General features: G+C 40.0%; 1 protein-coding gene across 1 annotated transcript; it reads right to left on the reverse strand.

Annotated features, from left to right (window-relative positions):
- Positions 1-262: 262 nt before the first annotated feature.
- POLE4 (DNA polymerase epsilon 4, accessory subunit) lies at positions 263-10,560 on the reverse strand. Its single transcript, XM_077766176.1, has 4 exons — positions 10,314-10,560; positions 9,696-9,780; positions 9,034-9,075; positions 263-589 (listed from the first exon to the last, which is right to left on the reverse strand). Exons 1-4 carry the CDS (start codon positions 10,518-10,520, stop codon positions 576-578), a joined length of 348 nt encoding a protein of 115 aa, XP_077622302.1. The 5' UTR covers positions 10,521-10,560; the 3' UTR covers positions 263-575.
- Positions 10,561-16,110: the final 5,550 nt, after the last annotated feature.

Here is a 16,110-nt window from a genome sequence, read left to right on the forward strand (position 1 = left end):
TCATTAAAGCTGTTAAAAAAATTTTAACTGATTTTAAAACTACGATCACATTTGTAAACTTCTGAAGAACTTAAGTGGCACCCCATAAATCCTGGAATCACATTCTGGTGACACACTGGAAAAATTTTTTAAAAAAGCAAATAAATCAAAGGACTGAGGTTTAGAACAGCTGGCAAGGAAAATCAGAAAGATCTGTGACGGGGCATGGTGGTCCTGTAGTCACAGCAGCAAGGACAAGGTCAAGATTATAAAACACACTATGTTGAAATTCCTCAGAAACCTTTATTATGGTCCTCATCATTCATTAAGCAACCAATACAAACCATTTTCTTTTTCTCAGCCTCAAACAGCAGAGGCTGCATCCAAGCCTAAATGGAAGACACCAGTAGTGGAAGACCTTGTAGAGAAAAGCTAACAGGTGAGATCTCTGCTTATCCCGGCTTAGGTGAAGGTAGAACAGGAAAAGCATATAGGTACAATATTCCAAATGCTCCGTTCTTCAAAGCTGAGGCCTGCAGGAGAGGGGCTGGCTGAAGGACACAGGTGAAGACTCACAAAACTGCCCAGCTCAGCAATCAATCCAAAGTTCCTTTAAAAAACAAAAAAACAGAAAAACAAAAAAAACAAGAGCAATATGTAAAGCAAGGTGCCTCAAGAACTGGATGAGTGTCACAAACTGGGCAAAGTCAGAGTGGAAGCTGTTCTGGTACTGGCAATTCTCTAAGACCAAATTACTCATTTTGGGAATGTCCATCCAAAAGATCTCAAAGAAAGAACATGTCACTACAGAAAGCAGGCATCTGAGAGTTAAGCATACTGGTCTAGAGAGTTAGAATGAAACATGGGGAAAGAGCAAAGAAGTTGTTGTGTTTATTAATGAGCGTTTGGGGATTCCACACAAAGTGTGAGTGAATCAGAATAAAGGAGAAGTTTTCTAAGCAAAAAGTTCATAATCTTTTGAGAAACTTCCAGTTCAAGATGGGAGACTGAGCCCACAAATTTGTATGCCCTCGCATCCAAGATTCCATTCAGAAGGAAATAAGGTTTTAAAAAGGTATAAATCCACAATAAAGAATGGGGACTGTCAGCAGTTAAGAGATTTCAACAAAAACCTGAATAATAGAAATTTCACTGAAGTATATTTATAAATAGACAGAAAAACAAATCAGCCTAGAATGAATAGAGAGGGCAGCAGAGGTGGGAGCCTATCTGCCTAAGAGACCCTTGGGGAGGCTCCAGCCAGACTCAAGAAAGAGACATAGACCAGAAAGGGTTAATGACCTGAGGGTCTACATAAGAAACAGCTGGCCTCATCTCCCTACAATCCTCCTAGCATGTAGCATTACCAGAAGACAAAATGGGAAAAAATCAGGGGGCTCTCTTCCAATAAACTAAATGAACTACCTGGAGAACTAGAGAAGCCTCTGAAAATGCCAGCTCCCCACAGTAAGGCTTTCGGGGCCCCAGCTTCACATCTGGTCCCATGCCAGCACACCCTAAAGTAAAAGTGTTAGGCAAAACCCACCTTCCCATACACACACAGCCTCCAAAGAGCCTTCTTACTACCTCATTCCTAAACAGAATGAAAATTACTGGGCAGACTAAAGAGTGAAAGGAAAAACTAAAATTTATTAAAAAAAAAAAAAAGCCCTAGAATAAAACATATAATTCAGAAAAGAACACAAGAAAACAAAGCAAAAATACCTCTAAGTTAAAAAAAAAAAAAAAGAAAGAAAGAAACACCTTCTATGATAAAGGCAAATTCCTGCTGAGATCAACTGATAAACCCGACTGAAATATTTTTTAAAAGAAAATCCTTCAAGCACTGAAGAGGCATCAATAAAAGTGAAATCTAAAATCTAGAGAAGGCAAGAACACAAAGTAAACCTGGCCTCCAAATCTGCTTTTGCCCTAAGGTCATTTGCAGTCCAAAAGATAGAGCTGAGAAATTCTGGCTGAGCCAATCAAGAGTCAAATCTATGAGTCTGCCCAAGTGGGAAGGTCTGAATTTTTTAAAAGCTCTAATCCCAAGAGGCGACGCCCTCAGAGTAATGCTGGACTAGAATTAAATCAGCCCCTTCACAGACTTGCCATCACGGTTCGCATAGATTACCACAGAGAACCAAGAATCCTCAAGTCTTGGATCTGGATTAAGGAGATCCTGAACTTACACCCTCCCCTACGTGCCTTGCAGCAGTAAATGAAAATCTTTGGAGAAAGTTTTCATCATACAGGCCTCAAACTATCCAAAGAATAATTTCTTCAAGTACAATGACCAATACATGAAGAAAACTAGGCATAAAGAGGGAAAAAGACCATGAAACAGTATCAACAGAAGCAAGTCACAAAAAAAAAATAAATCAGCCTCAGAAAGACTCTGGACATTAGACTGGACAGAGACTATAAAACAAATGCACTTACTTTGTTTAAACAAATAAAAGACGAGCTTCAAACCACCTGGAGCACATACAAATAACAAATGGAATTCACAGAACTAAAAATATAAAAACTAAAACAGAAAAGTTTAAAGGAGACATGATCACTAGAGAGAATAAACTGGGAGGTCAGAAAAAAACTACACAGAATGTAGCTTGGAGAGGAAAATTATGACTGAGGTTTAACACATATTTAATGGAAATCTGAATAAGAAAGGAGAGAGAAATGGGGCGCCTGGGTGGCTTAGTCGGTTAAGCGTCCGACTTTCGCTTAGGTCATGATCTCGCGGTTCGTGGGTTCGAGCCCCGCGTCGGGCTCTGTGCTGACTGCCAGCTCAGAGCCTGGAGCCTGTTTCAGTCTGTGACTCCCTCTCTCTCTGACCCTCCCCTGCTCACGCTGTCTCTCTCTCTCTCTCTCTCCTAGAAATAAATAAAACATTAAAAAAAAAAAAAGAAGAGAGAAAGAACAAAGCAGAGCCATTATCTGAAAATATACAAGCTGAGACTTCTCCAGCACTGACAAAAGACATCAATCCTTAGATTTAAGAAGCCTAAGCAGCAGATACATAGAGGGAAATCGGCACCTAGATACATCCAAGTGAAACTACAGAAATATCAAAGACAAATACAAAATCTTAAAAGTAACCAAAACAAGGACAAATTAGCTTCAAAAGGTTAACAGTGATTTCTTAACAGAAACAATGGAAACCAAAACACAGTAGAATGGGAGCTTCAACATTATAAAAGGAACTTTCCACCTAAAATTCTATATTCAGCAAGATACCTTTAAGAACCAAAGTAAAATACAGGAATGCAACCACTCTGGAAAACAGTACGGAGGTTCCTCAAAAAATTAAAAACAAAACTACCCTATGACCCAGCAATTGCATTACCAGGTATTTATCCAAAGGATACAGGAGTGCTGATTCAAAGGGGCACACACATCCCAGTGTTTATAGCAGCGCTATCCACAATTGTCAAAGCATGGAAAGAGCCCAAATGTCCATCGACTGATGAATGGATAAACAAGATGTGGTGTACATACACAATGGAGTATTACTCAGCAATGAAAAAGAATGAAATCTTGCCATTTGCAACAACGAAATGGAACTAGAGGAGTTCAAGCCCTGATTCTGGCTTGGCTCTGGCTCTTTATTAACAGGGAAGAGCCTGCTTGGAATTCTTTCTCTCTCTCTCTGACTCTGCCATGCTTACCCACTCTCCTTCTTTCTCAAAAAAATAAATAAATAAGTAACTTAAAAAAAAAAAATTGGGTATTTGGTTCCTGATAGAAAAAATGAAACAAGCCTTAAAATAAGGGCAAAATAATTTTTTAAAAAACACATAAAATAGGACAAATAGGAAGCACAAAATTATATGGTAGATTTAAACCCATATATATCACTAATTATATTAAACATAAGTGAACTAAGTGCTCCAGCCAAAGACTGTCAGTCTAAAGTTTTAAAAATAAAAAATAATACAATTATATCATTTATAAATATTTAAAAGCAAAAATTAAAAAATGAAAAAATACATATTATTCAAATACTAACAAAAGAAATTATAGGTTTTAATTAAACAAAATAGTCTTTAAGGCAAAAAGCACTATCAAAAGTAACTATGGTCAATTTATAAATATAAAATGCTTGCACACTTAACTGCTAAGAGCCTACTGTAGACTAATAACACAGTTGATTAGCACATATTTTGTATGTTATATGCATTATATACTGTTTTATCACGATACAGTCACCTAGGAAAAATGTTATTAATAAATAAGAAAGGAAAAATATATTTACAGTGCTGAACTGTAAAAAAATCCACATATACTAGAACAGCTCAAAATTGTACCGTTTAGGATACCTACTTGGCTCTGTAAGTACAGCATGTGACTCTTAATCTCAGGGTCATGAATTCAAGCCCCACACGGGGCATGGAGCCTACTTTTTTTAAAACGCCCATTTGGGGTACCTGGCTGGCTCAGTCAGAAGAGCAAATGACTCTTGATCTTGGGGTTGTGAGTTCAAGCCCCATGTTGGGTACAGAGAGTACTAAAAAGGAAATAAAAATAAACTTTATAAACAAACAGGGGTGGCTTGGGTGGCTCACTAGGTTAAGCATCTAACTCTTGGTTTCAGCTCAGGTCATGATTTCACAGGTTTGTGGGTTCAAGCCCCACATCAGGCTCTGTGCAGACACCACTCAGAGCCTGCTAGGATTCTCTCTCCGGTTTCCTCTGAACTTCTTGCACATACATGCTCTCTCTCTCAAAATAAACATACTTAAAACAAACAAACTTATAAAGATACCAGTAACAAGAGCATCAGAACTATTAAGTACTTAGAGGAAAATATCTAACAAAATACGTCAAGATTTCTTCCCAGAAAATAAAAAACTTAATTTAAAAAACATTAAAGGGGCACCTGGGTGGCTCAGTCAGTTAAACATCTAACTCTTGGTTTTGGCTCAGGTCATGATCTCATGGTTTCATGAGTTCAAGTCTCGCATCAGGCTCTGCCCCGACAGTGTGGAGCCTGCTTGGGATTCTCTCTCTCCCCTCTCTGTGCCTCTCCCCTACTCATACTATGTCAGTCTCTCTCAAAAATGGATTTTACAAAAAGTTTTTTAAACATTAAAGATCTAAATAAATCGAAAAATACACCATGTTCATGGACTGGAATATTCACTATTATAAAGATATAGTTTCTCTCCCTAAGTAATCTACAGATTCAATACAACCCCTATGAATACCCTCTTTATGTGGAATTTGTCAAGCAGATCCTAAAATACACATGAAAGTGCACAGAACTCAAAATAGTCAAGACACTTAAAGGTGGGAAGATTTGTTCTTTCAAATAAAGCTCCATAATTGAGACAGTGTGGTACAGGCATAGGAATAGGCACAACAGAAAGTCCATAAACAGCCCTGACTTCTAACAAAAGTAGCACTACAAAGAAAATGATATAAAAGTGTCTATCTAAATAATAAGAAAAAAATAAATTTGACCCTACTTGATACACAAAAAGTCAACTACAGTTTTATGAAAGACAAGAAAACTACAAAAATTTTTGCATATAGGAGAATGTATTCATGACCTTGGGGTAGGGGAAAAAGTCTTAAACAGGAAACAAACAACATTACATAGAAAGAAAGAAAATTAATACATTTGACTATGGATTTTTTAATGTTTTATTTATTTTTGAGAAAGCACAAGCAAGGGAGGGCCAGAAAGACAGGGACAAAAGATCTGAAGCAGGCTCTGTGCTGACAGCAGCGAGCCTGATCTGGGACCTGAACTCACTAACCACAAAATCATGACCTAAGCCTGAGTCAGGCACTCAACTGACAGAGTCACCCAGGCCCCCCACATTGGACTATCTTTAAATAAGAGCTCATTTAGGGTGCCTGAGTGGCTTAGTCAGTTAAGCATCTGACTCTTGATTTCAGTTCAGGCCATGATCTCGTGGTTAGTGTGTTCGAGCTCTGCATTGGGCTCTTTGCTGACAGCTCAGATCCTGGAAGCCTGCTTTGGACTCTGTGACTCCCTCTCTCTGTCCCTCCCCCATGTGCACTGTCTCTCTTTCTCAAAAATAAACAAAATTTTAAAAAAAATTTTTTAATGGTTCAATTGTAATACTGTCACACAATTGTGTGCCATATAGCACAGAAAACAAACAAGCAATATGTACAACCACAGAGATGATCTGGTTACATTTTTAGAAAGTTCAAAAAACTATAAAACTAAATCCTACCATTTAAGGATACATGCTTATGTGCTAAAACTATAAAGAAAATCAAGTAAGTAAGTACCAAAAAGATAGGATACTGTCAAGTCAGGAAAGAGGATAGAAAGATCTATCACAAAGAAGGAATATATATACGGAGCTTCTGGGGGCTGACACTATCTCTTCACCTAGCTGGTGGTTACAATGGTGTTATTTTATTATTTATTATTATTATTTATTGCCTTTGCATTTGTTATCTGTGTTCAGAAGGAAAGGCTTAGAATATACATATATCAATGCCTTTGCATACAACATCCAGAAAATTACCCAAGAAACTAATAACACTTGCCTCCAGGGAAGGCATGTCTAAGAGGGATTAAAGGACAAGAAGGGTAGCGAAACACTGTCCACATTACTGTTTTTCAACTATTTGAAGGGCAGGTAAAGCATGGGAGATTTAACTCTGACAAGAAAATATGTTATCAGTCTTGACAATGTCAAAGTATAAATATAAATGACACCAATTAAGAGCTAGAAGTGGTTTAAAAAATGGGAAAGGAAGAGATAGCTCCACTAATAGTCATACCTTCCAAAGTGGAGAATTGACCAAAAAAATAGATACTTTAGTATTATGTAAACTGTAAAGGTAACAAAGGAACTGAAAATAATGATATAATTACCAAAAATCAGAAAGGGGGGAGAGGGATTTATGGAGCAGTACAGGTTACCCAAATCTTCATTTATCACAGCAGAAAGTTAATAGATAATATCTACAGTTGAAAAATCAAGGATGAAGCATAATATTTAGAAACATAAGTGACCACTTAAAAAGCTAAAAAAAAAAAAAAGAAAGAAAGAAGCAAAAGGGCGTGGAGCAGCAGATGCATTTCAATTATAAGCCATTAGATAACTATTTGATTTTTAAGTATGGATATATATTGCCTTGATTAAAAAAGAAAAAATAATAATTTTCTACTTAGAAAACATACATCTAAGGACATAAGAACATTTATTTTATCAAGTACAAAATAATACAATACTGACTGAATCTACAAGAGCTAAAATGGCCAAAATCCAGATCTATTAATGTAGAGAGAACAGAGGAATGCAATTACTATTATTGGATCAGAAGACGAAAATGAATACATCCACCACTCAATAAATGACCATTTATGAAAAAATCCAAGCTAAGGGGCACGTGGGTGGCTCATTCAGTTAAGCGTCCTAACTCAGTTTAAGCTCAGTTCATGATCTCACAGTTCCCCAAGGCGGGCTCTGCACTGACAGCATAGAGCCTGCTTGGGATTCTCTCTCTGCCCCTCCCCTGCTTGTGTGTGTACTCTCTCAAGTGCACCCACTCGCTGTCTCCCAAAATAAATAAATAAGCTTAAATGAACAAATAAATAAGAAATAAGAATAAAAATCCAAGCTAAGTACTATGCCATGGTAGAGGATAGAGGGGAAAACTACATAAGATCTCTCCACTTCTATTCTGTAGCACTCTCCAATTCATTATCCACAGGTCTGTAGTGTTATCTCTTTAAGATACAAATCTGATTATATACCCTGAAAAACTGGTCACTAAAAGTGAGCTGGTAAAGTAGGTTCTAAACATTTCTGGAGATGTTGGGCAGTCAGTCACAAGAAGCTGCCTTCCTTAGGTAGGCAGTTAACAAGTTACTAAGAAAAATGAGTAAGCAAAAAAAGGGTTAAGATGTATAAATTGAAAGAATACTCAATAATCTAGACTTGAAGCTAGCTATGGGAATGTATCTTGAAACACACTTAAAAGAATGTATCAAAAGGATGAGAGACCCAAATTGATATGACATAGAACAAAAGAGAAAAATAGTGAAATAAATAAATCCAGAAAGGAACTGTGAAGGTAATGAGGCTTGAAGGAGATAATGAGAACACCATGGTACTGTAAGGGCAAGAATGAACTAAAAGTGCATGGCTTTCACATAATCAATCAGAATATGTGCAGGGAAGAATTAAACTGATCAGATTTAGGAATTAAGTAAAAGTAATAGCTCTGAAAGAAGATAGCTAAAATAAAATATCTCTACTTAAAATAAAAATATTTTTATTTTAAAACATTTTAAATATTTAAACATCTCTGCTTAAAATATTTTTATTTTAAAATATTTAAAATATTTAAATATCTCTATTTAAAATAAAACATTTTCTATTTCAATGACAAGACTTAGTACACAAGTGATCCAGAATTCTTAACAATAAACAGTCAAGTACACAGTCTCCCAGTGGCAAAACAATAACTTTAGGGCACCTGGGTGGCTCAGTTGGTTAAGAGTCCGACTCTTGATTTTGGCTCAGCCCATGATGAGCCCCATGTCAAGCTGACAGTACAGAGCCTGCTTGGGATTTACTCTCTTTCCCCCTATCACTCACACACACATGCTCTCTATCTCAAAATAAATATTTAAAAAACATTTTTTAATAACGTTATACAAACTGTTGAAGAAGAAAAAAGAACAAGAAACAATCCTTTAAATGTTGGCAATTGTTTCTTATCTCTAGCACTATGATAATGGGAAGATTATATCTAGGAATAGAGATTAAAGTACGAATCAAACTTCTCAATGCACCTAACTCCACTGGAATCCTTAATTACCTCTCATTTTTTATAATTAGCAATTTTCAGGAAAAAGTTCTAATGACCCAAGAGAATTAAAATTGCTGGATCTCATCAGATGTAACGTATTAGTTTTTCCCATCTTAATGGTAAGTAGAAAGAATTATCCTATACAGACAAGGAAGAACCAAGTAGCAGTTTTATAAAGTTCTGAACTCAGCTCATTAGCATGGGAGACAGGTGGATATGATTATCCATCCATAGAGAACTCACCTTCCAGAAAAGCAAATTCATCCACGGCTTCTATTGCATTATCTGAAACACAATGTAAAGGGACACTTGACTAACTCTGGTCATTTGGACATCAACCTCTTAAAAAAACCACAACCCACATAGTGAAGAGCATGAGGCTTTATGCAAATGAGGGTATTTATAAAATTTGTTCCTTACTTTCCTGAATCCATTTCTACTCCACCACTAAATCTTACATATCAGCTGTCTCTCTACAAAAGTAGAAAAGACTACATAAACTCTGTTCAGTAAGGGGAAACCCTTTGCACTGAAAGTCATCAAAGAAGAGTATGGCAAAATAGAAAGTGGCATTAAGATATACAAAAGCTTACACATGTACAGAGGTTACGAACTAAAAAGAGGCAGAAATCAAACCCCCAGTTTCTAGGGGAGAAAGAAGTGTCAAGTCTGATACAACACAGCAGACAGTATAAAGGGGTATAGTCAGCTTTAACAACACGTAGACTGCTTTCATTCCCTACCCGACCACCTATACAGCCACCCAAAGCAGTGGCACTCTAAAAGTAGGACTTTCTGTCACTGTGGCAGTCCAAAGGGATGTGGCACCTTTCATCTTACAGTGATGGCTTCCCCCAGCCCCACTTATTTGCCCCCAGATACCAAATACCACAGTGACACTGTACCCAAATCTCTCCTCTGCAGGGTTTTCCTCTTTCCTTGTTGAGCACAGCAGTAGGCATCTTTTGCAATGGTCTCCACAAATAGTTCCTGTGAGGCACAAGGGGAGAGTTGTATCAATGGGTTCTAGCACAATTACTGTGAGCTCTTCCATTTGACTGGTGGGAAGAAGGTAAGGTGCTCAGGAGCATGGAAAGGCTCTCATTCCCCCTACCGTGGAAGGGCATGACACGTTCCTCCTCCCTCACTTGTAAATTCTCCCGACTCATTCACTTGGGACTCCCACAAGCTGTGTTATACACTGGAAATGCAATTTAAAGTCGTTGCACGTGTCCTTATGAAGAGGCAGGTGTGTCAACAAAACAATACAACTACTGAAGGTAAGTGCCTCTTTCCCCTTGTGTTCCTTTCTACACTCTTATCTCAGAATCTGGCCCCGGCCGCTCACCTCCTCATCCTTCCAACACTCAGTCCAGACCCTCTTCTTCCCCCGCTTCGCCTCCACCCCAAGCCTCCCAAGCCGCCGCTAAGCCCCGCCTCCCGGAAGGTTCCCCCTTCCAGACCCCGCCCCTCGCCACCTCCCCGCCCAGCAACCCCGTGTGGCCTTCGCGCTCCCGCCGCACCGCTGCTCGTGCCAGAATGAAGATGGCTTCCTGTCCCGCGAGGGTCACGTCGGGGTCCGCCTTCACCAAGGCCTTCACTCTCGCTAACGGCAACCTCGAGAGACGAGCTCCGGGCGCACTCGTCGGGGCTTGCGGCGGCGGGGCCGCTGCCTCCCCACTGGGCCCCTCCTCCTCCCGGGGTGTCCCATTTCCAGCCGCCGCCGCCATCCGGGCCTCAAGCGTGCTGCGCGCGGCCGCCGACTGTGCGCGCGCATGCGACGCCGGCCCCTTTCCCGCGCGCGCCGAAGGCCACGCCCCTTTTGGGCGCGTGGCTCCGCCCCTTACGCGGCTGGACGCTCCCGGGGCTCCCGGCGCTGGGCGTGGCAGCTGTATATATGAAGCCGCCGCCGCCACCTTTCTCGCACTCTTCTCTCCGTTCTGGTGAACACGTCGGGTCTAGTTGAGCCCAGGCACAGTCCCTTACTGGCCGAATGTGGTTGGGCCCGGGTGTTGCGTGGAGGAGCATCCTTTGTCTGAAGAAACCCAGACCTGGCTCTCAAGAATGTCTCAGTCAAGTGATAAGAGAGTGCTAGCCCAGGCTGAGAAGGGCAGGAGCCCGTGCGAGGCCTGAACGTTCCAGAGGGCACAGCGTAAGGGGAAAAGAGTACCGAGAAAGGCGCGAAATCTGGACTAGTAACGAGGAGAACAGGATTCTCTAAAAGGAGGTAGGACCTTGGCAGGCAGAAATGGAAGAGTTTCAGTCCTGACAGGAAATCACAGGAAAAAAAGCCCTGAGGCTGGAAACTATGAAGTTGTGGTGATCACAAGCCGTACACGCTTCTTCAGTCGCGAGTTGCACCAGAACGTTGGCTCTCAGAAACTTTTTGTTCACAAGCTTCCTTTACACTCAGAAATTGCTGAGTACCAAAAAGAGCTTTTGTTTTTGTGGGGTTTTTTTTTAATGTTTTATTTATTTTTGAGAGAGAGAGAGAGACAGCATGAGCAGGGGCGGGTCAGAGAGAGAGGGAGACACAGAATCTGAAACAGGCTCCAGGCTCTGAGCCAGCTGTCAGCACAGAGCCCGACGCGGGGGCTCGAACCCACGAACCGTGAGATCATAACCTGAGCCGAAATTGGGCGCTCAACCGACTGAGCCACCCAGGTGCCCCAAGAGCTTTTGTTTTTGTAGGTTATATTGATATTTATTGTATTCGAAATTAAAACAGTTTAGAATAGTTAGTACATTACACATTAACATAACTTTTTTTATGACAAGTAAACATTTTTTATGACAAGCAAAAAGTCATAAAAGAAGCTTCCAAAAAAGTTTAATGAGGAAAATCTCTTCCATGTATGGCTTTAATAGAAGACAGTTGGATTCTCCAGCTGCTTCTGTATGTTACCATTTTTCACATAGATCTGGAAACTCCTCTGCATCTTGAGAAAATGAGAATGAAAAGGGCAAATAACATCTTAGTATTATTAAGAAAATAGTTTTAACTTCACAGACACCTGCGAAGAGTCTCTCAGAACACACACCACACCCATTAGTCCCCACACCAAAGTTTGAAATCTCCTGACATAAAAGATTAGTTCATATTTGCAATAACAGTTTTAATCTAAGTCAGTTGTTATAATGGCTCACATTTATTAGCATTTACTATGTGCATGGTTCAAAGTGCTTTACATTTATGTATTTATGTATTGAGGAATGATTTTTTAATACCCTTTTTGAAGTAGGTAATATTTTAACTTTTATTTTACAGTTGAGGAAGTTAGAGCACAAAGTGGCTACTTTATCCACAGCAGAATGTACTCAAGCCAAGATGCAGTTGAATTAGATAACATCTACTGTCTTCAGTCATCAATGATGTAGTAAACTCTATGTGACTGGATGAGCAGAGGCTCCCATAGAGCAGAAGAGGCTTGGTCAAGAGAAAAACCTTCAGGGGCGCCTGGGTGACCCAGTCGGTTAAGTGTCCAACTTAATCTCGGATCACAGTCTCACAGTTTGTGGGATTGAGCCCTGCATCAGGCTCTGTGCTGACAGCTCAGAGCCTGGAGCCTGCTTCTGATTCTGTGTCTCCCTCTCTCTCTGCCCCTCTCCCACTCACACTCTATGTCTCTCTCTCTCTCTCTCAAAAATAAACATTAAAAAAAGAGAGAGAAACCTTCAGAAAGGATTCTCTGTCACTGCAAATTTCACTATAACGTCCTTTAGGATCTCAGTACAGAGTCCACCTTCAGATTACATTTGTAGACACTCTTCCACGGGGAAAACTCCACACAAAATTCGTAAAAGCACAGCCAGATTCTTGTGTCTGAGTTAACATAATAAATGAATTGACTGCTGTGGGGACAGAAATTAGTTCAGAGTTCCTGAAGGGTAGAGTCAAATTGGCTTTTGGAGGATTCTTTTTACCCCTCTTTCTTCCCAGTTTTCTCTGTTATCCATATTTTCCCTACCTTTCTTCCACTACCTCCTCTTCCTTTCCCTTTCCTTTCCTCATTTCCTCTTTTTTTCCCACCTCATCAGTTGTGTATTTTACCAGTTGGCCCAGCTCTATTCTCCTTTCCTTGCTTTTACCATCATGCAAGTTATCATCTACCCTTCTCAGGCAAGAAATCTATCCATTTGTATGGAAAATACATACATAGGTATGTATTTGGTGGAAATACATTTCATTTCTGAATTATTTTTTTTTTAATAATTACATGTTGGGGCACCTGGGTGGCTCAGTCAGTTAAACATCCAACTTCAGCTCAGGTCATGATCTCACAGTACATGACTTCAAACCCCACATCGGGCTCTGCACTAACAATGCAGAACATGCTTGGGAGTCACCCTTTCTCTCTCAAAATAAATAAACTACAAAAATAAAATAATTGCATATGTGTTGTATGTTGTTAAAACTCAACTGAATAAATTTTAAAGATCTTACTGCCTTTATTCAATACTTCATGAATTGAGCAGCATCCAATCTAACAGGTAGAAAAGAGCTCAGGGGCACCTAGGTGGCTCAGTCAGTTAAGTATTGGACTTCAGCTCAGGTCATGATCTCAGTTCATGAGTTCAAGCCCCGCATTGGGCTTTGTGCTGACAGCTCAGAGCCTGGAGCCTGCTTCCCTCTGCGCCTTCCCCACTAACACTCTGTCTCTATCTCAAAAATGATAAATAAACATTAAAATTTTAAATTAAAAAAAGTTCAGAGGAGGTGTACAAAATGAAAGACTTATGGGGGAAGGAAGCAGGAACAGGGAAGTTGTGCTACGCACAAAAGCAGATTGGTTATTGCACAGCCACCTTCCTTTAGGAGATGGCAGGAATCTGTCAGACATATTACCTAACTAGCGTTGATCAGACAGTTCCAGATTAATTTAAGATTCCATTTCTGGGAGAACCTGAAGTGTCGAAGTTTGATGGCATAGGGCTTAGCACTAGTGACTCCATTTTGGGTCTTTTATTTTTAATACTGTGTTAAAGAGCAAGATTCAACTGAGTAAATTTAAAGATCTTACTGGCTTTATTCAGCAACTCATGAGTTGGGTAGCACCCAACCTAGCAAATAGAAAGCAGCTATGAAGAGCTGTACAAGTCGAGAGATTTTTATAGATCAAAATGAACAGGAGTAATGAAGTTATACTGGACATTTAATGATTGATTAAAGCAGGGTTAGTTTCCTTATATTGAGCAAAGCGTAGTCTTAGAGCCAAGTTAGAAAATTTGTGCTCAGCAGGCAAGCAGCAATGGGCTTCTAGAAAAGTCCTCCTTTTCTAAAAGAACCAAGCATAAAAATGTTAAGTTTTGGCTTGCTGACATGGGGCTTACCATGAGCAGCTCCATCTTGAGCCTAATCTGGTTGCTTTAACATGTACATATATGTAAAATACACACATTTGCAAGGTCAAATGTTAAATAAACCATAGGGAAGACAGGGTAAAAAAAAAATTAAGGTAAAAAATCCATAGGAATGTTGAAAAGGGAAAAATAAAGAGAAAGAAAACATTATCATGAACTTGGCCATAGAAACCTTGGGATGCAGGAATTGCTTAAGCACTTGAAAGTCAACTCACCAGAAAGAGAAAGCATATATAGAAAAAGAAAAGAGATAAATCAAAGGAAAAGTTTTAAATCTTTAAAAGATACAAAGGAATAGTTTACTCTTAATTCAGTATTTAAATAAATTGTTTAGTCAGGGTTCTCAATCCTTCCTTTCCAACTCTGATTGAAATGATAATAATTCAGAGGAGAGTTAAGATGGTGGAGCAGCAGGGAGACCCTGAGCTTGTCTCATCCCTGAAACGCAGCTAGATCAGAACCAAGCCATTTTGAACATGTAGGAAACTGATCTGAGGATTAACACAACAATCTGCATAACTTGAGCCACAGAACTTGGCAGGTGCATGGTGTTAAGAGATGAACTGGGGGGGGGGGGGAAGCCGTGGAGGGTAGGAAGCTGTTTTTGTGGAGAGAGGACAGAGAAAGAGAAAGGGGGAGAGTGCAGCACATCAGAAGTGCAAGAAAAGCACTCCCTTCAAAAGTAGCTGGAGAGAAAGAGTGAAAACGCTCTTAGGGGACTGAACAAGAAATCTGTTCTCCAAAACCACTGATGGGAAGAAAGGAGAGGGTTTCAATGCTACCAGGATTTTATTAACAGTGGAGTCCAGAGACTGAGGTTTTGGAGCTCTGCTGGCAGTGCTCTGGCGAGGAAGCAGGGCGAATCCCCAGGAGCAGGCAGGGGTCTGAGGGGTCCATGTGCCACGCAGGGAGAAGCTGTTCCCCTGCTTGGAGTGCTCTTCCCCTACTTGGAGTGACTTATAGAGGCCATACAGACTCCCCATAGGCAAAGGTCCCAGCGGACTCCGGAGAGCAGTCACGTTTGCTAGTATTGGGACAAAGAATCCAGAATGTGATGAAACCTGACACTGGCTGTGTGTTGTGGTTTGCCATAATCTATGATCCTCTGCTGCTGTGCAATCACACAAGTGTTTCCTAGGACAATCTGGCACCCAGCCATTGCTCAGCAAGACCCTACCCTAGAGAGCTGGCCCGGGTCCAAGTCACAGGGGTCTCTGAAATGTGGGGTTTTGAAACACAACCCCTATCTGAGATAAAACTCTGGAGGGAGGTACCACCCGGCAGGCTGACAGCTTGGACAGAGACAGGGTAGAGGCAGGGAGTACTAAGACAAAAGAGGAGTGCTTGATCGCAAGTGGGGGAGAGCAGGAAGTTCCTCTGCAAGAGACCAGGGAACTGGGTGAAGCCATTTCAACCTGTCCCGCCAATGCACATGCCTGCCACACTGATCTACCCCAGTAAGCTAAGCAGTGCCACCTAGTGGAGAACAGAGCCATTACACCAAGCCCTACCCAAATACGCCTTCCAAGCACATCCCCTACAAGATAAGGACAAGTCACACCACCTACTTAGTGTATGGACTATAAAAGGCTTCATAGTTTTAGTACTAAGGGAAACAATGTAATTTTATTCTGGTGTCATTCTGTTTGCTAGTTCATTTATTCATTTTCTTTGCTTCTGTTTTTGCTCAAATTGGTTTTTTTTCTTTCACTTTTTTGTCATTCTTGGATATGGATACAGAAAGAAAATTTTATTTTTATTTTTAGATATTTTTTACTTTATTTTTTATTTTTTAACTTTTTATTCTATTTTATTTTCTTTATTTCATTTTATTCCATTTTCATTTTATATTTAAATTTTTTTTTCTTACCTTTTTTTTTCTTTCACTTTTTTCTCTATTCTACCAAGGTTCCTTCAACAAGCAAATCAAAACACACCTAGGATCTAGCTACCTTTATT

This window comes from Crocuta crocuta, unplaced genomic scaffold, assembly GCF_008692635.1.
Source record: "Crocuta crocuta isolate KB4526 unplaced genomic scaffold, BGI_CrCroc_1.0 scaffold113, whole genome shotgun sequence".
NCBI classification, from domain to species: Eukaryota; Metazoa; Chordata; class Mammalia; order Carnivora; family Hyaenidae; genus Crocuta; species Crocuta crocuta.

Bases quoted from the DNA above. Each gene is read 5' to 3' on its own strand.
- POLE4 (XM_077766176.1), bottom strand. From the start codon at position 10,520: ATGGCGGCGGCGGCTGGAAATGGGACACCCCGGGAGGAGGAGGGGCCC. The intron at 9,781-10,313 runs GTGCGGCGGGAG...TGTGCCTCACAG, and splicing joins TCATTCTGGCACGAGCAGCG to GAACTATTTGTGGAGACCAT. The intron at 9,076-9,695 runs GTACAGTGTCAC...ATTGTGTTTCAG, and splicing joins CCTGCAGAGGAGAGATTTGG to ATAATGCAATAGAAGCCGTG.